This window comes from Pectinophora gossypiella, chromosome 6 (assembly GCF_024362695.1).
Source record: "Pectinophora gossypiella chromosome 6, ilPecGoss1.1, whole genome shotgun sequence".
NCBI lineage: Eukaryota > Metazoa > Arthropoda > Insecta > Lepidoptera > Gelechiidae > Pectinophora > Pectinophora gossypiella.
In genome coordinates this window covers 10,417,472-10,439,306 of record NC_065409.1, presented here as the reverse complement: position 1 = coordinate 10,439,306, position 21,835 = coordinate 10,417,472, and the positions used below count along the sequence as shown (strand labels likewise).

The 21,835-nt window shown below is 41.0% G+C and overlaps 2 protein-coding genes across 7 annotated transcripts in view; one reads left to right on the top strand and one right to left on the bottom strand.

The window, feature by feature from the left end:
- The window catches only part of LOC126367519 (guanylate cyclase 32E), a 70,242-nt gene extending 56,502 nt beyond the window's left edge, over window positions 1–13,740 (top strand). For 2 of the 3 annotated variants that reach the window (XM_050011066.1, XM_050011067.1), the window contains exons 15-29: window positions 2,885–2,989; window positions 4,258–4,329; window positions 6,005–6,176; window positions 6,614–6,676; window positions 6,857–7,079; window positions 7,959–8,093; window positions 8,648–8,760; window positions 9,637–9,788; window positions 10,494–10,592; window positions 10,767–10,911; window positions 11,166–11,264; window positions 11,359–11,465; window positions 12,150–12,313; window positions 12,798–12,906; window positions 13,129–13,740. In XM_050011066.1, coding sequence (XP_049867023.1) covers window positions 2,885–2,989; window positions 4,258–4,329; window positions 6,005–6,176; window positions 6,614–6,676; window positions 6,857–7,079; window positions 7,959–8,093; window positions 8,648–8,760; window positions 9,637–9,788; window positions 10,494–10,592; window positions 10,767–10,911; window positions 11,166–11,264; window positions 11,359–11,465; window positions 12,150–12,313; window positions 12,798–12,906; window positions 13,129–13,410 — 2,040 coding nt within the window. In that variant the 3' untranslated portion in view covers window positions 13,411–13,740. The remainder of the gene's footprint in view (window positions 1–2,884; window positions 2,990–4,257; window positions 4,330–6,004; window positions 6,177–6,613; window positions 6,677–6,856; window positions 7,080–7,958; window positions 8,094–8,647; window positions 8,761–9,636; window positions 9,789–10,493; window positions 10,593–10,766; window positions 10,912–11,165; window positions 11,265–11,358; window positions 11,466–12,149; window positions 12,314–12,797; window positions 12,907–13,128) is intronic. The other variant, XM_050011068.1, reaches the window with a different exon arrangement.
- Window positions 13,691–21,835, bottom strand: part of LOC126367518 (receptor-type guanylate cyclase Gyc76C-like) — a 37,923-nt gene continuing 29,778 nt past the window's right edge. For all 4 annotated transcript variants that reach the window (XM_050011063.1, XM_050011062.1, XM_050011065.1 and 1 more), the window contains exons 21-27: window positions 21,057–21,155; window positions 20,517–20,661; window positions 19,453–19,655; window positions 17,569–17,704; window positions 16,835–16,973; window positions 15,437–16,005; window positions 13,691–13,798 (exon numbers count right to left, since the gene is read on the bottom strand). In XM_050011063.1, the coding sequence (XP_049867020.1) occupies window positions 15,501–16,005; window positions 16,835–16,973; window positions 17,569–17,704; window positions 19,453–19,655; window positions 20,517–20,661; window positions 21,057–21,155 (1,227 nt within the window). In that variant the 3' untranslated portion in view covers window positions 13,691–13,798; window positions 15,437–15,500. The remainder of the gene's footprint in view (window positions 13,799–15,436; window positions 16,006–16,834; window positions 16,974–17,568; window positions 17,705–19,452; window positions 19,656–20,516; window positions 20,662–21,056; window positions 21,156–21,835) is intronic.

The window sequence follows — 21,835 nt, the reverse complement described above, 5'->3', positions numbered from 1 at the left end:
TTGTATTTTTGTAATTGCGTTATGTCATCGGTGAAGTTCATTGTTTGTATTGCCCTGATAATGATTGTTTGAGCGTTCTCTATGTCGCATGTCGATAAGTACGATAATCGGGTGGCGTTGCTTGTGTGACGTGCATTGTTTATAAATCGCAACACCCAGCCGACTACTCTGGTTACGTGTGCCATAGAGCTGTGGTTTTTTAGAAGTTCCACAACTAATGACGTTGTTTTTTCCACCGCATAAATTTGTTTTGGTTTTCTTTCCTCTTCAACGGTTTGAAATGTTTGGCGCATAGGAAAGGTTTTGTTTTTTAGCCATGTAGGGCCCTCCCACCATAGTGGGTGCGACAAAAGTTGTGACACGTTCAATCCGCGACTGGCACAATCCGCAGGATTTTCTTCAGATTTCACATGTTTCCAACAGGTGGGTGGCATGTTTTCAGTTACCTTCACAACCCTGTTTGCTACAAAAGGTTTCCAACGCGACGGTTCGCCTTGCAACCAACCCAAGACGACCATTGAATCGCGTGCTGCGAAGAATGCGCTATGCGCATTTTCTGCCCGGCGGGTGATACTTCGCAAAAGTTGCATAGCAACGGCATCTTAACATTACCAGCTGGCTGCATGCTTCAGGGAGATCATCATATCATCTACTCTCACCACACCTTTCGCAGTGAACTGCAGATAAAAGATGAAGAGATTTACATCCCAGAGTCAGGTGTAAACAATTTTATACAAGAGAACATCAGACGCACCCTTTCAATCGAAACCCATGAAAAGCAGCTGGAGACCCTGCATAAAAAGATAAATCTTGTGAAGGAACAGCAAGAAAGTATTAATCTTATAGCGGAGACCGCAGATACCCACTATTCCACAATTTACAGCTTTATAGGAGTTATCTGTGTTGGATTAACTATATGGGGGTCATTCAAGATCACACGCAAATACATTCACCGCATAAAGGGGGATAACGACGAATGCAACGTTGGATATACAGCGCGTAAACATAAGGACGACGTGCGCACTAACTGCAAGGAAGTTATCGTGAAGTCCGCGCCAAAACCATTTTGGAGCAGATCACAGCTGGGCCGAAAAGATAGTGGCGCAAGCGCTACTACCTCGGATAAAGCGAACTCACCAATAATGTCGCGTTAGTTAATAAAGTACACGTAATTGATATACTTACATTTAAGTCAACTTTTCTTAAGTTTTACATTTTGTTTTATAATTTAAGTTGCTTTTCTGTTTTGCTTTCTTAAGTCGGCAGCATGTATAAGCTACCACTTATACACATTTGTACGTGTTTTGTATTTTCCTTACCTTGCGTTTTACGCGCGGCTCGTGACGTAGACATGTACTTCTATAAATATGATTCAGTGCAATAAACACCTTTCACGGGAACGGACACTTTTACTCTAACTTTCCTAACTCGTGAAAACTCAACATTTAACTACTACACTCAACTTGAACTTTGACTTAACCACTATATACATCGTGTAGAGGCATTGGCCCCTACATCCATAAATGTTATGCCTGTCGATTACCCGTCCCTTTCTTTTTCAGCGGATAAGAAAACGACAGGTATACCTTAAAATAAAATTAGATGGTGTGTACAGGAATCAGCACCATTATTTTATGTGGATATCCCGGAAAAGCCTGTACTTAATTCGTAAAGTAGACTTAGCAACATGTCCGTCGGAGCCGCGAACAAAACAAGCTAAGACCACCACAAATTCCACTTCTCCAAGAAAAGTATTCTCTCAGTAAATCGCGTCTGAGCACACAAGCTCTCACCGGTAAAAGCACTGGAGTGCAGCGGCGCAAACATCGCTAATTTGTTCAGGTGGCACCAACCAATACCTTACCCACCTTGTTTGTTTGGTGCCAACACGTTCAATGGTTCGAATCACACCATATATCCCATTTGTAAAACCACGGCACGGTCGTTACCGAATAACATTACCTGCCACTGTTCCCAAAATGAAATGTGGAATAGTTTCGATGCCAATTTTGTACTGAAAACTGCGCTATTATTTTAATTTTATTATGTAGACAAAGCATATGATTCGTAAAGTATTGGAAATGTATGGCAACATAGTTCATCACAGTTCATATATGGTATTGTAACATTGATAGAATATCTTATGATCAAACTCAATTCCAAATGAATTTTGTTCAGAGTTGGTTCCTACCTCTAAGAGAGCCTTCAGATATTCCTCAACTTTATTCTATTGAGTATTGACTTTAATAATCTTGAAAACTAAATTGAGCTGTAATATAACGGTCCTATTTATAGAAAATTGCTTTTCAATTTGTATCTTGAACGGCTCAGTAAGTTAGTTCTATAAGTCTGAATTTGTTTCAATATAGATGACTGGATTATAATATTCGCATTAGAATATCATAATCGAAAATCTATTTAATTGAGGTGAGGTATGGGCCAATATTTTGGTACGAAGGTACACAGCCTGTTTATAAAAGTAAATTCCCTTTATTCATCCTTCAAAAACCAGCGGAAAACTTGGAAGTTCACGAAGCTGAAAAGTACATAAAATAAACAATCTGACGCTACGTATTTACGCAATTTGGTTGCAAAAACCGCGAACCTGCTTCCGTAATCTTGGCAATATTGAGCAACTTTAGGGAGGCTTTTTAAGTAAGTAGGCCTCATTTTCATTGTAATACCTGAGCATGCCTCGGTCTAGACTTAAAACGAAATATTTAAAATGCAACCTTTGACGTTATTTCTCCTACCTTTCCGAGGAGCTTTTGACAACAGTCCATTTATATGATTATTCTGCATATTTTTTTACCCAAATGAACTGTACTTAGTGGAAACTCTTTTTACTAAAATATACTTAGGTACTTGCCGTCTTGTTTGGCAGATGCGGGACTTGCAGCATGATAACGTCAATGGATTTGTGGGCGCCTGTATTGAGCCACCGAATGTGTGTGCCCTGTCGGAATACTGCACGCGTGGCAGTCTCAAGGTAAACCATGAAAACACACATGCTCATGCTCGTAATCCACAACGGGGTGGGCAAATCTACAAGTATTAGAAGATAATTTGCTGCCCTTTTAGATCTTGGATAAAGGATGTCTACGATGATGAATGAAAATAGGTGCCTTCTTTTAAAATTAGAAATAATTATAAGTATACTTATAATAATACTAGTAGGTGATAAATAAATAAGTCTTATTGTAAATGTTTCCTTTTATGATGTAATAACATATATGTATTTGTAATATATTATACAATACTAATAAGATTCTTCCACAACCCCATGGTACGGTCACGAGCATTAATATGTATAGGTACACTTTGGTACCATGTCACATTAACTTTTTTGACAAAATTAACAGCTGTAAGTCTCACTAAATGTCAAATATGTTAGTGCGACAGAGTCCTAAAGTGGGCACATTATATTGCTCATGACTGTACCAGAGAGTGGCAACCATTTTGCACAAAATCATAATTTCTCCGTACCAATTGATGACGAACACTTTCGCAAAATGAATCTAAAATGGTCCCTTGAGTGATCGTCGACACCTAAGTATTATCGTCATTTTTTTTTAAATTAAGTATCTTACTTTACGATTGGCAAATAATGCTTTTAGATCAAAAGTGAGTTAACCCATTTTCCAACTGATTTATACTTAATGACTCAAAATTTTATGAATCCACTTTATGAATAATTTTATTACTTATTCTCGTTTTTATGGCAGACAAAAGCATTTCAATCTGAGTGAATGGTCTTATTGTTTTTATAGTTTGTCACTGTGTTCATAAAGTTTTATGAAAACGAGATGAATCGGAAAATAGTTTAATTTCAAATTAATTTACTTTTACAATAGGTAATATACAATTCGTCAGTCAATGCGGCGAGTGTAATGGGGACCTTTGCGCCTGGAACAACTTGTTTGATGATTACTACCACCACCACCACCATACTATCCGTACCATACCATCACCGTTCATACCATTTTACTACCCTATATTTATATGTACCACATTTTTTGCAATAAACGAATTTGAATTTGAATTAGGCGCGTAAGGTTTTGAATTGTTAACCTATAAACTGCGTAAAGAATTTTTTTATGTGTAATAAATACTGTTTTCTAAAGACAGATTCGTCACGCGTCTTAAAAAGAAATTGCTGTTAAAAAGTCTCATTTATTTTACTTACTCACTTTTTTTAATTTTAATTGTACGCACTATTCCCGTCTTTACATTTGGTAAATTTTAAATTGATTGCAGGATATCTTAGAAAACGAAGACATCAAGTTAGACAACATGTTCATTGCGTCTCTCGTCGGCGATATTATTAGGGTGAGTGTGCGGAAATATTTTATAAGCCCCGCCAGAGGCTTAATCCAGGGACAACCCTGGGACGGTCTTGAGGCCTCAAAACCGGGGCCATTCTTGAGACCCCGCTCCCATGGTTACTTCATATTTGTTTCAAAAATACACATTAATCTTAATCTTTTTCCATGAGGCCGCATAATAAGTATGGAGGTAAGTATACAGGTTGTTAGATATCAACTCAGAATCATGGTCTGAATCTACCTACAAAAAAGTTTTCGTTACGATGTCACTAACACTTTCCAATTTGCATTTGCCATCGCGGTGTGAAAGATTTTGTCCATCTGTCACGGAGATGTACATAAAAAATCATGGGAAGTCACTTCAGCAGGCTTTTTTCTTACACGTTCTTCTTCTTCTATCTTGTAGGTTGTGAGGTGGATTACCAACCTCATCAAACAAGAAGTACTTCAGAAGGCTTTATTCTTACACCTTCTTCTTCTTCTATCTGGTGTCAGTGTTACTATTGAGCCGCCAAAGGCCCCTAACATGACTCATGTAACGACTACGTACTTACATCAGTAAGTAGTAACCGAGACCACCGGCTTAACGTGCCTTCCGAAGCACGGATTATCTTACTTTCGGACAATCAGGTGATCAGCCAGTAATGTCTTAACCAAACTAGAGACCACAAAGTAATTTTTGTGAGATGTCCCCACTGGGAATCGAACCCAGGACCTCCGGATCGTGAGCCCAACGCTCAACCACTGGACCACGGACTTACACCTAAACTATACCTACCTATAGTTATTCAATACGTCAACAATATAGTTGGGATTGATTGAGGGGAGGCCTGTGCCCAGCAGTGGGACGTATATAGGCTGTTTATATATGTATAGTTGGGATAAGCGTAGGCCTAGGTACGTTTTTATTGCCGTGCCCCTCACCCAACTACGCCCGTGGTCCAGTCTCTCGTGGTTATTACGACCATCGATCTGTTACCACAGATTGGAGACTGTATACCCACCTATAGGTAAACTGTGGGGATGAATATCGGCCATCAGCTAAATTGCTTTTCCACGTTCAATCAACGCGGGTAATTAAAATTGTGACCTACCTACTGGGTAGGTGAGGACTTAACTAAGTATTTGAGTATGCATCCGTTATTACGGATTTTGTGGGCCTTTATGCAACTTGTACACAATATCCATGATGGGTAGTCAATAATTTTATACCTTCGTTCCCTATAAATGGGGCTTAACTCCATTCGGTTTTTCTATAAAACGTGCAGTTGATACAGCACGCCTACTAAGGTGCAACATAAAACATCTTTCGTCATTTATTTGGTAAGTAATAGAAATAGAAACACTTCTGATACATTGTTTCGAGACGACAAAAATAAATCCATAATTCCAGACGCTCGAAAATACGTCTTAAGCTTTCCGAAGGTTACTCTTTGTAATATTTACAGCATTTTAGGTATCAACAAATCCTGAACTTTCTAAAATATATAAACTCACGCCTATTTCCCACCGGGGTAAGGAGAGACTCTGAGATTCCATTTGCTTCGATCCTGATACACTTCTTTCGCTTTCTCCACATTCATCAATAGTTTCATACACACACGCCGGTTCGGAGTAGATGGTACTGAATCTTCTAAAACTTTCTAAAATAATGATAAGGTACCCGAAAATTCTTCCAGGGCATGATATTCATCCAGGAGTCTCCGATCCAGTACCACGGGGCGCTGCGGCCGTCCAACTGCCTGGTGGACGCGCGCTGGGTGGTCAAACTCGCGGACTTCGGCCTCCGAGAGTTCAGGAGAGGAGAGTCACCACCTACCGAGCCCAATGCCTTGCGGGCACATGTTGAAAGTGAGCCTCATATACTTACGTATACCTATCTTCGTAATTAAAGGTTGAAGAACACAGAAACGGCACAAGAAATTATTAAATTCGTTCTTAAATTTTTTCTCGCGTCATGGTTTGCCGCTCCCTAGGGCGATTCCTACAGGGTATTACCGCTATGTGTGGACAGCTTAAGGAAAGGGCCACAAGTGGTCACAAGATAACCTGCTACCAGTTTTCGTATGAGTGTCTGAAAAAATTTACGGATGTTATATCTAATGTCTTTCATAAAAGACAGGATGCAATCCATTAGTCCACCACATGCACATTGATAAGTGTTATTAAACACTATAATATACTCTTCTGTTTATCTGTGACCAAAGACTAAATACTAAACATGATAAAAAAAAATATTGTACCTATTATCCACTTGTAACTATTAACCACTATTTATTACCATAAAGGTGCCATGTCTGAACAAGGAATTGAAAAGAGCTACGAAACTTTCGAATCCGAATTGTTATTAGGTGGGTACAAATACAAACATAAGTACTACAGATCAACCAGCGTCTTGCTTAGCTTTAACAGTATCCATGCATGTTATTTTTACTTTCTCGAAAATGATAAGTTATAAGGGAGTTCAGTGTTTTCGCAAACAATTTTAACGCTAAAACAAAATAGAAGCTCTTACAGTAATACTTTTCCAGGTCTAGTCTACCTGTCACCCGAACTGCTCCGTTCAGCGGGTTGGGGAATAGATTCGTTCCCTGTAACAGAAGACGTCCGTGATGGTTCCCCAGCCTCAGACGTATACGCTTTTGGACTGGTGTTGTATGAGCTCCACACGAGAAGGGGGCCTTTCGGACCTGATGCTCCGCCCGCGCCGACACTGCTAAGGAAAATTGCCAAGCCTGAACCAACGCCTTACAGGTAGGTAGGTATTTTAGTCCATCATCGTGTTTGGTGATTGTCCTGGTGTTTAATTAAAGATAAGATCTTATCTTATCTTGGGGGTTTTTCCAAATCCAACATTTCGCAATCCTATAGTGCTTAGCTGAAAATTAAACTCCTGACAATTCTTCGTTATAAAACTCAAGCAAATCAATTAATTTTATCAATTGCTAGAACTGACATGAAACTATGGTAGATGTTTAAATGTGCACTATTTCGTGTACCGTCACGACTAAAATAAATTGTAGGATGTAGATGTATACACAATCGGGTACTTCCTCGAATAGCGGAATCAATATCTAAAAAACTACATTCTTTCTTTTCTTTCTAACTGGATATATGCAAAAAGACCAAAGATTCTAGGATATTTTTGCGTTAACGGTAATGCCATTAACTTCCGGTGTTCGAACAACTATCCATTCCTCCATTACCTATAACATAACATACACATAAACAGCCTATATACGTCCCACTGCTGGGCACGGGCCTCCCCTCAATCAACTGGAAGTATGGAGCATACTCCACCACGCTGCTCCACAGAGGGTTGATGGAGGTGTTTTTTTACGATTAATAGCCGAGACCAACGGCTTAACGTGCCCTGACGAAGCACAGAATCATCTTATTTTTCCGGACAATCAAGTGATTCAAGCCACCATATCATATCAAATCCTTACCAAACAAAAGAGAGTCTCACAAAGCGATCCCGACAATGTCCCAATCAAACCTCCAGATCGTAAGCCCAACGTTCTAACCACTAGACCAAGGAGACTGTTTAATAATTACCTATAGTCGAAGATAACTGTACTTTTACGTTTCTATTTCTGAGATACTGTAAAAGTGCTATACTATACTTTTCAGGCCGCCTCTAGATCCTTTAGCGGACCGTTTCGACTGCGTACGTGAATGTTGCTGTGAATGTTGGCTGGAAGAACCGACGGCTCGGCCGGACTTTAAGTCTGTGCGCACTAAACTTAGACCACTTCGGAAAGGAATGTTAGTATTTAATTTCATATATCCTGTTATTCTCAAATGTGGTAAAACAAAAAGAAAAGCTAAAAGTGACCTTGGAATTTAAACAACTATATTGGTTTATTTAATGGAGTGAATGGCCATATCAAAGCAATTTATCTACAAAAGCAATATTGCAATTTGACATTTGCCCAAATAAAAGTAAGTGCGCAATGCAAACAAATCTCAAATAGCAATATTGCTTTTATAGATGAATTGCTGCGATGTGGCCTTTTTAACACCCCTAAACTTGATCGTCTCCCGTTATTCCATTTTATACGGGGTGCTCTTAGCTAACCGGAAGTTTTTATGTTTCCGGTGTTTACAGAAGCGACTGCGCTTCCAACCTCAAGGAAAACCCAGCCCAATTTCAAGTCAAGTATCCCTGAAAACACATTTGTGGAGTATGTTTCCTAAAGATTTTTTTCTTAGCCCCGTGCTGGATTTGAATCCACGATATCACTTTGAGATACAAACGTTCCTTCACCTAGGCCACTACACGGCTTTAGCTTTATATAAAAAAAAGTCTTTGCTTACAGGAAACCAAATATATTCGACAACATGATAGCAATGATGGAGAAATACGCAAACAACTTGGAAGTATTAGTGGACGAACGTACAGATCAGTTGCAGGAAGAGAAAAAGAAAACAGGTACCCACCACGTTTAATGACCTTATCTCGAATCATATAATGTAAAGAGTCCCTGAGTCATTCACTCACTGACTTTTCAATGCCCAACTCACAGACTCAAACCTTGAACGTAGAAGGCGATTAAACAGACAATTTGATTGATTGATTGAGGTTTTTTGATGTAGACAATAAGGACTGTTTAAATTTCTACGGGATGAACTGTAATGAATTATCTATTTAACAATTATTATGTAACATAAACTCATGCACATATCCCAATTGGGGTGATTACCGCCACAGATCATATAACGTTACCGCTTAGCACTTAGTAAGTACTAAGTACCCACACCTCTCCGAGCTTTCTGTTAGAACAACGTGATAGGTGAGACGCATCGCCGTATATAATGGTGGAGCTAACTGTGTTAGGGAAAATCCGGTCGGTTCTAACAGTCGTGAATCTCGTTATAGGTACTATACATAATTATACATCCCACTGCTAGACACAGGCGTGCCCTCAATCAACCGGAGGGGATATGAAGCATACCACACTGCGCCACTGCGGGTTTGTGGAGGTCTTGTTTACCGCTAATAGCCGGGACCAACCGGGACAGACTTAACGTAAAAAAACTTAATCTCATTATACTCGTATAAAACTATTTAAACTTTACTCGTATTACATGTTAAATATTTAGATGCGGATGAGACGCTCGTTATGTAATAAATGTCGATTCAAAGTATAACTATGTTACCTACTCATCATCTCCCTCGCATTATCCCTTTTTTCACAGGGTCCGCTTACCTAACCTGAAGATTTGACAGGTCCGGTTTTTTAAATATGTTACCTACTGAATAAAGATATTTTTGAATTTGAACATACTATTCTGTTTATTTTTCCAGAGGCTTTATTAGAAGAAATGTTACCAGCGCCAGTAGCCGACCAGCTGAAGAGAGGTCGACGGGTGTTGCCAGAGAGCTATGATTCTGTAACCATCTACTTCAGTGATATTGTTGGCTTCACCGCCATGTCTGCTGAGAGTACGCCGCTTCAGGTAAAATTAACTTTATTATTGAAAGTAATTGCTATACAGTCTTTGAGATGGACGATTTGCTACTTTAAGGCGCCCCACACACCTACAATAATATTGTGCAATCCTTGAATTGTGCAATAATATTGAATAACCCCTTTGATTCCAAACGTTCAATAAATTCTCTTAATAAAATTGACAAAACAGTCTGAACAATATTTAAAAATAATTCCGTGACTGACCGATCGCGATCGCTCCGAAAACTAAAATGAAACATATTGCGCAATGTTAAGCCTACACAGTGCAAGAAAAAAAATTTTCCCAATTAAAATTAAGCTTGCTCAATCTTTTGTTCAATCATTGTGCAGTATTATTGTAGGTGTATGGGGCGCCTAATAGGTTCGTAGGGGAAAATTCTGACAAAAACGGCAGGTTTATTTTTTTTTAGAGCGTATATTCTATAGAAACATTTATTATTGTAGGTTGCCACAGAAACAGGGGGATCAAAAAGCTACATAGAAGCAATTCATAAAAAGCAATATTGCTATTTGTCATTTGGGTGTATTGCGCACTTATTTTTATGTACGCAAATATCAAATTGTAATATTGCTTTTTTAGATGAATTGCTTCTATGTGGACACCAGATTCCACAATGTAGATCATTATGTCCCCTAAGTACTCTGCTTATGAACTAAACGTTTAATGCAGGATATATTTTCTACGTTCCAGGTGGTAGATTTCTTGAACGACCTGTACACGTGCTTCGATTCTATTTTAGAAAACTTCGACGTTTATAAAGTTGAGACCATCGGAGACGCGTATATGGTTGTAAGTATTCCATGACACAGGCCTTGGTCTACTATCCTATGGATGTCCTATGAATATCCTATAGGATATGGGCTCGGTGAGGTGCGGGTATTTAGTTCATCTTGCGATGGATGTGCCTCTGACAACATCACTGATTGGGATATAGTCGTGAGCTTATGTTACGTTACTCCCCAGGTGTCAGGGCTTCCGATCCGTAACGGCATCGAGCACGCGGGGGAAGTAGCGTCCATGGCGCTGGCGCTTCTCTCCGCAACAAGAGTGTTTCGAGTGCGACACCGCCCCGACCACCGCCTGCTGTTACGAGTGGGGCTACATTCCGGTTGGTGACATCCTATCTATGCTCATTTATTTTTAGAAAGGACATACTGCGTATTATATGCTGAGTTACATAAAAGAGTAACCTAGGATTTAAAAAGCCCGTAAACTCAGATCCCCGAAACCGTCTGTCTTAACTTGTTAATCTCAAGAAACATTGATTAATTCACGAGATTCCTATCATGCGTTTTTGCTCTGTGCTTATGAATGTTTGTATAAATTATTAGAAAAACTATTTTTTTTTTTTAATTTCCCCAGGTCCTGTTTGTGCAGGAGTAGTAGGATTAAAGATGCCGAGATATTGCCTGTTTGGTGATACAGTGAACACGGCGAGTCGTTTTGAGTCAACAGGCGCACGTAAGTTTATAAAAACGTCCAAAAAGCCATGGGCTTATTCCAACCCGCAAGCCAGGTGTTCGTTGCATAACCGATGTTATTTTTGCAATTTCAGCTCTCAAAATCCACTGCAGTGCAGCATGTAAAACATTACTAGATCAACTGGGTGGATATATTCTGGAGGAGCGAGGAGTAGTGTCTATGAAAGGCAAACGTGATCAGGTAGTTCTTGTAATTTAGTACCTACCTAACAATATGTACTGACCCCCATCTACAGTAAGTAAACTGATGGCTTTCAATCTACGCTTTCAATCCTTTATGAAAAGCCCTCATAGAAAACACCAAGTTTCCTTTTTAAACTCTTCTTCTATCGTGTGGGTAATGACGTGAAATACTAACGTCATCAACCCTGGTATCAGGGCTATTATTGAGTTGCCAAAGACCCCTGACATGGCTCATGTAACGATTACTCCTCTTTTTTCGTTTGATACATCATAAATCAGATGATGTATGAACATTGTGTGAATTAAGCTGTAAGCTCCCCAAACAAAATAAAATAACTATCAAAGTCAACCAGTACTATTGAATGAATGAATGAAAACATTTTATTGCACACACAAACGGAACAGGTACAAGAAAAAACTAAAAGTGAGCAAATCGCCTAATAAGCACTACTATTACGTACATTTCCGTACAGATGAGCAATATAATGTACCCACTTTAGGACTCTGTCGCACTAACATATTTGACATTTAGTGAGACTTACAGTTCAATTTGTCAAAAATGTTAATGTGACATGGTACTAAAGTGTATTATTAATGCTCAAACTGACCTATTTGTTGAAATGAGATATACAGAGAGATAAGTATAAATTATTGATCAGGCAATCAAATTAAACGTAAACAGGTGACTTACTGGCTTCGAGGGGAGGAACCGAAAGCAGCGGCGATGCGGGCGAGGCGGCGGGCACAGAGAGACGACACCATACAACCTCTAGTCATGGAGAAACGCGGACAACGTAGCTCCTTGAAGAGCCGCAACTGGAAGAACCAAGTCGGAGGGTTGCATAGGTAAGGACACATTTTTTTATTATTTTTTTGACGTGACATATTACAGATTTGCCGCAAATGGCATTAACTACTTGGCCAGATGGTAAGGACTTAGGTACTGTTTTAGCTTCTATAACAAAATCACTGAAATCTTTTTAAACTGCCTACTATATTAAATAAAAAGAAAAATAAGCCAGTGAGCTAATAGAGTGAAAAAGGCCACATCGAAGCAATTTAACATTTGCGCGTATAAAAGTAAGTGCGCAATGCAAACGAATGTCAAACAGCAATATTGCTTTGTTAGATGAATTGTTTCCATGTGGCCTTTTTAACCCCAAGTACTTTTGATTTGAGTGTCCTAAATCGGATGCATTGGACAGATTTTATGTCGGGGTGTTTTATGTGGTTTTTTGTGGGATATTTATTTCAATTTAAGTCAAATAGCGTGTTTTTAAGCTAATTTTCAAGACAACTGTTAGTCTTAAATTGTTTATTTCTGTTTCAGGTGTTGTAGTTTAGAATCTCCAAAGAAATTAAGATTCGCGTCCGGAAGCCACCTGGAATCTCATACAGACAGCGTGTTACATCACAGGAGTGATGAATATCTAATGGAGGTAAGACACTGCTACTAACAGTTGTAAAACGATTGCTTATAAAAAAAACTACGCAACAATGTGTAGCTGTATTGTCATGCTGCAGGAATATCGCGCGCGACGCGATAAATGAACCAACTCTATCGGCTGCGCATTAACATAGCTTCGCGCGCGATATACGGTTCCAAAAGTAGTCGATGCATGATAGAACTTCAGCTTCTAATCTTTATTCGTAATTCCCAGGTGATAGGCGACGGCCGTTTAGCTCCAGTGCAACGTGGCGACTTACTAGAGACTCCTTATCTCCGGCACGAGTACACGAGCGTGTCGTGCCCCATCATAGAGCACGCAGAGACCGCGCCCGCGCCCCCAGCCGCCACCTCCTGCACCCCCCTGCTCCCCGAGAAGACACCCCCAGATGAGCACACACCCCCCGACAATCCCCCATGTGACATCAAACTCGTCATCAACGGCTGCACTTACAACGAACGGGAGGCCGGCATACCCCTCCTAGCGGACGCGTAAATGTACTTATCTAACCTAGTCAATAGCTGTTACTAGAAAAGCTGCTGCGATTGGACTCGAAGCTCAAAGTTGTAGCATTTATTATCTAGTGCGGCGTTATTTATTGGGAGCAATTGTTCCCTTCGGACTCGGAAAGATACTGTAGAATTGTATGTGTATGGTATCGTTATGTGCATTCGCCCAAGGCGTCCTATTCTTCCGAGTCCACCAAGCTCTCCATTCGTCATGAACGTGACACCAATAGCGTTAATGTGATCTATGTCAGTATTATTAAGAGACCTTATTCAATAGAAATTATTTAATAACATTAAACTCTTATTTCACAATTCACGGTAACATCGTTTTACTTACACATATTATTTACAACAGCGTTTCATATACATACATACACTTCTCATCAAAAAAATCGAAACACTTCCGTTTTCATTGTTTCTGTGCGAATTTAACACAAAAAAAAATTCATACGATGAAAAAAAATACATAAATGTATAGCTGGCAGTTTGGCCATTACAGTAATAAGCGAAAATTCTAAATTCAAAATTAGAATTTCATTTGTTTATCTTATAAACGAAATGAATCACTGTTTTGAGACAAATGTGTGTTTAGGGTTGGAGTACATTTAGCGTTTAAAAACTAAAAATTGGCGCCTATCCTTAAACTTTTTGTTTTTTATTTCAATACTGTGACTTTGGGACGTCTGAAAAAAGGTTTTTTTTCTAAAACGTATGGATACTTCGCCCACAGAAGCCGCCCAAGTTGTGGCATTGCTGGATTCTGGCCTTAGTCAGCGTGTTGTGGCTGCAAGACTGCATCTAAGCCTGTCATCTGTTCATAGAGTCTATAAACGTTATCGGGAGACTGGTTTGTTCACGCGCCGTTCAGGATCTGGCAGGAATCGGGTCACTTCTGAGCGAGATGATCGATTTATTGTAACAACTTCTTTAAGAAATCGACGCCTTAACGCTTTTCAACTGCAGCAGCGGCTTCGTGTTGTACGAAGGGTGGCTGTAAGTGACTCTACAATTAGAAGAAGGTTGAAGGATCGTGGACTGGTACCGCATAAGCCAGCAAATGGGCCGAAATTAACTGCAGACCATCGAAGAGCGCGCCTTAACTTTGCACGTGAGCACCTAAATTGGTCATAGCTACAGTGGAGCAAAGTTCTCTTTTCTGATGAGTGTAAAATTATGCTGTATGGTAACGACGGAAGGAACAAGGTCTACAGAAGAGACGGAGAACGCTATGCACAATGCTGCATTGAAGAAAAGGTCAGCTATGGTGGCGGTTCGTGGACGGTTTGGGGAGGAATCAGCGCCGACGGTAAGACAGAGCTTGCTTTCGTGTCTGGGCCACGTCTGCCTGCACTAAACTGTCATCGGTACGTCGAAGAGTGTCTCGAGCCTCATGTGATGCCCTATGCACATTTTATTGGCAACGGCTTCATATTCATGCACGACAATGCTAGGGCTCACACTGCGGGCGTCGTACGAGATTATCTTAACGAAGTCGATATCTCTATTATGGAATGGCCAGCAAGAAGCCCGGACATGAATCCCATTGAACATCTGTGGGATGAATTAAAGAGACGAATTCGAGCAAGAGATCCTGCCCCAGAAACACTTAGCCAGCTGCAAGATGCAATCCAAGAGGAATGGGACAATATACCACAGCATGTGATCGTGACTCTCATCCGATCGGTGAAGAACCGTATGGAAGCAGTAATTAGAGCTCGGGGAGGGAATACAAGTTATTAAATAAACGTTTTTTAGCTTTTTTTTTCATTTACGTGTGTTGTTTTATACATTTCCTTTATACTCCATACGGAATAAAAATGACTCATTTAACAAAATACGAAACCTATGAAAAATTCATTTAAATTTAGAACATTAACATTAAGATTTGATAAGCTCATATTACTCACTATTAAACGACATTTAACATTTATTCCTAAATGTACACATTTTTCTGATAATCCTGACAAAACGTAAACTTGCAAGGTGTTTCGATTTTTTTGATGAGAAGTGTATATCTAGTTTCCTAATATACATTTAATATGGAGTAGGATATGTAGTTGTGCCGCTAGATGGCAGTCAAACAGCGGACTCGCGGTCGAGCAGCGGCGGCGGCCGGCGCAGCGACGAGCTGGAGCTGCGCGTGCCGCCGCTGATGATGCCCAGCAGCCAAGAGCGGATGGCCAACCGCGGCATCTTGCGCATGTCGTTCTTCGCGTCGGCGATGTTCTCCAGCGACCGCCACTTCTTGTAGAACTCTATGTAGTTGGTGTCGTGCACCTTCCGCTTGGTGCGGTCGAGCTTGTTGTAGAGGCTGCACTTGCGGAGGAGGGGGCTGTCTTCTTCAGTTTTGGGCGGGTCGTCGGTGACGATGCCGATGATGGTGCCGTTGAAGATGGGCGCGGAGACGGTGGAGATGGCGGCGCTGGCGTCGAGCGAGCGCGTGGTGTGCTGGCGCCGCAGCGGCCGCCGCGCCGCCAGCAGGTCCAGGGACTGCGCGCAGCGCAGCGCGCCACAGCGGGACCCCAGCGACTCCGCATCGCCCTCGCACGCGGTCGACGACGCTATCGAGCTCAAGGCGTGTCTGTAACAATAACAATAGTACTTATTATGTTGGTTATAATTTAACTACAACCATATAATAAATAATCTTCTTCTTATCGTGTGGGTTGTGAGGTCGAATACCAGCCTCATCAACCCTAGTGTCAGGGTTATGATTGAGCCGCCAAAGACCCCTGACATGGCTCATGTAACGATTACTCACTTACATCAGTAAATAGTAATCGGGACCAACGGCTTAACGCGCCTTCCGAAGCACGGATCATCTTACTTTCGGACAATCAGGTTATCAGCCTGTAATGTCCTAACCAAACTAGGGATCACGAAGTGATTTTTGTGATATGTCCCCACCGGGATTCGAACCCGGGGCCTCCGGATCGTGAGTCCAACGCTCAACCACTGGACCACAGAGGCCGTTAATAAAGAATAACAATTTATTGAACGGTAACTCTCCGCCCCGCACAATTCGTATCGGATGCGAACTAGAGCGAGCTAGATTTAACTCACCCCTTTGAGTCTTACTTTTTAGTTATCTTCAAATGGCAAAATGGTCGAAAACCGCTAAGGAGTAAAGGGAAGCGCGCGCGGACTGTCTGTCTCGCTCGCACTTACGCGGTAAGGCGGCATTTGATAATCATTTTGGTATGGAGTGTACGGACTGCTACAGAAGTCGCTTGAGGTACAAATAAGTAAAATCATTATTTCCTCTACAAAAATACATGGTAGTACTTGTAGAGGCTGGTGCCTAAATTAGGACTATGTGTAAAACAGACAACGATCGGTTGGTCCGTGGTTCGGTATGTGTACATGTGTGTGTGTGTGTAGTTAAAGCCAGGCAGGCATTTGGCGGGCACCTGGTCCTGGGCGCGTCGTGGTGGCGGCGGCGCGGCGGCGTGGCGGGCGCGGGCAGCGAGCAGCGCGAGCCGCGCGCGCCGCTGCTGGCGGGCCGCTGCCGCAGCGCGGCGCCCGCGCACGCCGGCTCGTTGCGGCACTCTGCGGACAAACAAATTCCAATCAAATCAAATATACTTTGTTGCATACAAACAAAACATACAAACATTTCTAAAACATTTAGCAACTGTATAAACGGGCGCTCTTGTTGCTCTGAAGCAATTTGTACCACTACCAAAAAGTAAAAACAAATGTAAAATCACAAATAAATGTACAAATGTAATCTAAAATAATGTCAGCAAATGTCAAATAGCAATATTGTTTTTTTTAAATGAATTGCTTCAATGTGGCCTATTTAACCTCCCTGGATTGAGACTGGAGTTGGACTCTTTCACACAAACGGTATACAAGTTAGTACGAAAAAGACAAACGATATGTCATAAGTTATTATTCGACAACAATGCCGGTCGCAGACCCAAAGAAGCTATTATGTCATCATCATCATGTCGTCCAAACCGTATCCGGCGACGGGGACTCTATATATCTATCCCGGGTCGTTGTTGTTCTGCTTAGCTCGAATTGCTGACGTTTAGTAAAAAGTAACTGATTTAACTAGTTGGAAACTAGCCTATTGGAATATAGACGTGGGCTTATGTAATGATGATTAGCAAAGTAGGTAGTAACTCACCGTACATACCTGATAGTGAAGGGTGCCGGGAGTCTGCGAGGCGCGGGCTGCGTCGCGGCCGACAGAACAGTGGCTGCTCCTCGCCCTCTACAGCTCGCTTCTGGATGGCTTTCTCAGTTGCTCCCACCAGCCAATAAGTTTGAATCTGGAATATGGATTATTCAAATAAAGATCCTGTATTTTTAACAACTTTAAAATGAATATTGGCCGGGAGACTTTTAGAAATAAACCCACCTTTTTTACCTATTTTGCCGTTGTTAATTTTACTCATCACAGGCCTTTACATCTTTATCAGATGATTCAAACAGCGTTTCTGTGGCAGCTTTTAAAATGGCTGTAAAGTCCGATGCGAGAGCGACAGTAGCGGATATTTTACTAATGTATGTACAATAAAGAGTTTAAGAGTATAAAAAAAGAAAGAGGCTCTCAATCTGGTTGTATTTATACCTTATATTTGACATACAAATGGTATTACATTCCTAAAAATATTCCCTATGCACCCAAGATTGCCAAACTTTCTTGATCGTACTTAAACAAGAAACATCTGTGGTTTGTTGTGATTTTCCCACTGGGTTCCAGGTATTCTCACAAGCAGCCTCGCTTTCTACTTTTTTCCAAACCAATTTTTTTCACAATATAAAACCTAGTCTTAAGTAATAACGGTCTCCGTGGTCCCGTGGTTGAGCGTTGTGCTCACGATCCGGAGGGCCCGGGTTCGAATCCCAGTGGGGATACAAATACAAATCTTTATTGGTAACGTAAGCTACATGTCATTGGTACGTACATTAATTAAGTGTATAGATTATAGGAAAGAAATTTATTAAAGTCATAAAATATGTTGAAATATGTTAATATGATATATCAGAAAAATCACTTTGTGATCCCTAGTTTGGTTAGGACTTTACAGGCTGATCACCTGATTGTCCAGGAAGGCACGTTAAGCCGTTGGTCCCGGTTATTACTGATGTAAGTACGCAGTCGTTACATGAGTCATGTCAGGGGTCTATGGCGGCTCAGTAATAACCCTGACACCAGGGTTGATGGGGTTGGTAATCCACCTCACACTCCACACGATAGAAGAAAAAGAAGTAATGACAAAAGGGACTTCCAGGATATGTACCCGGTAATGGACATAGGCTCCCCCGCTACTACATGAGACTTAAACAGCTAGCTAGGAGTGGGTGTATATGAGTCGTTCTTCTTTTTTATCGACAATGATATGTCCTTCGGTCTGATAAGTTATATGTTTTAGAATTTTATTTAATCTTTCCATTGTCCAAAAATATAGTTATTATACTCAAAACACTAGCCAAATACTAATCGCTTCCTCGATTAATGATTAACGTAGCTTGATTGTCTTGCACAAAATTCTGTGACAGAGTAATAAATCGAAATGCTGTCTCCGATGAAAAGGGATACTCTGGCACAATATTTTTTGGAATGTCCCTGCAAAGATAAGTATGTGACCAAGATAAAGAGAAACACTAAACAGCTCTACAGACACATCTTTATATGATGTATTAAAATATTTATTACCGTTATAATTTTAAAGATGTTAAATCCGATATGTCGAGAAAAAGTCTTTTTATTGTTTTTTTTTTTTAAGAACGTCTAGGACCCTGCGCCGAGGTTTTTCTTGCAGCTTCTTTTTCCCGGGGCTATACAGGTTGCGAGAAGCTGCAGTAGTTTTAGGCGGATGAGACGTTCGTTATGTAACAATTGACGATTCAAAGTGTAACTATGTTACCTACTGAATAAGGATATTTTTGAATTTAAATTGTCTATAAAAAAAGAAAAACGATCCATATACTATACACCACTGCTTACTCAGGCACTTGCCTATACGGGCGTTATACTATGTGGTATGTCATGTTGTAATGACAGAAGGCCTACCTGTCCTTTTCCCTTGATGGGTATAGCACCGCGCGGCTCGGTGACGTAGCCCCCAACTTTGTCAAGGGCCTGCTTGCAACTCGGCGAGATGTGGATCTTGAGAGGCTCTCCATTGGACTCCATTCGTGACGCCGTGTTCACCGTGTCTCCGAACAGACAGTACCGCGGCATCGTCAGCCCTACCACGCCGGCTACTACCGCTCCTGAAAAAAAAATGTTCAGTCTTCTATAACGTGTCAACGGCCTCCGTGGTCCAGTGGTTGAGCGTTGTGCTCACGATCCGGAGGCCCCGAGTTGGAATCCCGGTGGGGACATATCAGAAAAATCACTTTGTGATTCCTAGTTTGGTTAGGACATTACAGGCTGATCACCTGATTGTCCAAAAGTAAGATGATACGTGCTTCGGACGGCACGTTAAGCCGTTGCTCCCGGTTACTACTTACTCAGGGGCCTTTGGCTGCTCAATAATAACCCTGACACCAGGGTTGCTGAGGTTGGTAATCCACGTCACAACCCACACGCTAGAAGAAGTCTTCTATAACCTTTGCAAGTAAACTATTCGACACCCCATACCACTTTAAAGCAGCCGTTGTCTTGACTGAGTAGTCATTTGTTTTAAAACGCAGGAAGATTTTGTTTTTTACACAATCAGAACGCGGTTTTGAGGGTTTCGCTATCGAAATACAGGTAAATCGATTTCCTCAAATTATGCATAACATTTATTTATTCATCATCATCATCATCAGCCCATTAACGTCCCCACTGCTGGGGCACGGGCCTTCCCTATGGATGGATAGGGAGATCGGGCCTTAAACCATCACGCGGGCCCAGTGCGGATTGATGGTTATTAACGACCGCTAATGCAGCCGGGACCAACGGCTTAACGTGCCTTCCGAAGCACGGAGGAGCTCGAGATGATTTTTTTTTTGTGGTCACCCATCCTGTGACCGGCCTTTGCGAAAGTTGCTTAACTTCAACAATCGCAGACGGAGCGCGTTTACCGCTGCGCCACCGAGCTCCTCATTTATTTATTTATTATGTAGTATGAAATCAAGATAACTTACCAGTGTGTATGCCTATCCGTAGTTTTAAAGTTTCGGTCGGTCTGTGCGTTATTTTGTGACTCTTCGCGGCGCTGAGTAACTCGAGCGCCATTGAAGCGATCTCTCCCACGTGTCGATCGTTATTCCTAATCGGTAGGCCGGATACCTGCACAAAATATAATCATTAAAAACATATATTTTTCGATTATGGACCTTGAGGGAGGCTTGTGCCCAGAAATGGGACGTATATGTATACGTGTACAATACAAAAACGCTTTATTGCACATATAAACACAAATTACAAAAGTGACAAGAAAAGCACAATCGGTGGCCTCATTGTTAAATATCAATTTCTTCCAGACAACCTTATGAAATGATTTCTATTCTAGAAATCATTTATTTTAGATATAGTAGGTAAAGCTAGGTACACACAGTAGGAGTGAACATAATAATTAAACCTTATCTGTAAAAAGGGACTTCAGCTCAGCAAAATATTGTGACACTCCGATTCATCCGATTCAGAATATAAAAAGGGGGATCGTTGAAAACCGAAATACTTACCACCATATAAGCATCTCCTATAGTTTCCACCTTGTACACATCGTAACCTCGAATGACCCTGTCGAACACTGTGTACAGATCGTTCAAGAAATTCACCACCTGAAAATGTAAAGCATATGGAAGTAAACTACGAAAGAAACTGGAAATACTCCAGTTATGTTCGTAATCCGTAAGAACTTAGAAGGGAAGACACCTACGACATGTAGATAATCATCATCATCATTGGCCACAGCATCTATCGTAGATGATTCTTGCACCACTTGTGAGTCCACGGGTTCCCGCAGCGCCGCCGATGACTATAGAGCCCTATAGCGTAATATTCTAATCTCATCATCTCCCTAGCGTTATCCCGTTATCAGAGGACCCGCTTATCTAACCTGAAGATTTGACAGGTCCGGTTTTTTACAGAAGCGACTACCTGTCTGACCTTCCAACCCGCGAAGGGAAATCCAGCCCAATACAGGTTAGGTATGTACCTCCGACACGCATTTCTCGGGAATGTGAGTTTTCTCACGATGTTTTCCTTCACCGCTGAGCACGTGATAATCGTTCCAGATTCAAACATGAATTCGAACACAATTTAGAAAGTCATTGGTTGGCGTAATATTCTATCTAAGGATTACTAGTTATAACACAAAGACAGAAAAACTAATAGTCAATGAGAGGAATGCAACACCGTACACCCTCGATTTTAACGTTTTATATTTTTTGTATTGAAAGCACGAAAATATAACTGAATGACATTTCATTCGAAGTCCTAATAGTAAGGTCATTAGGAG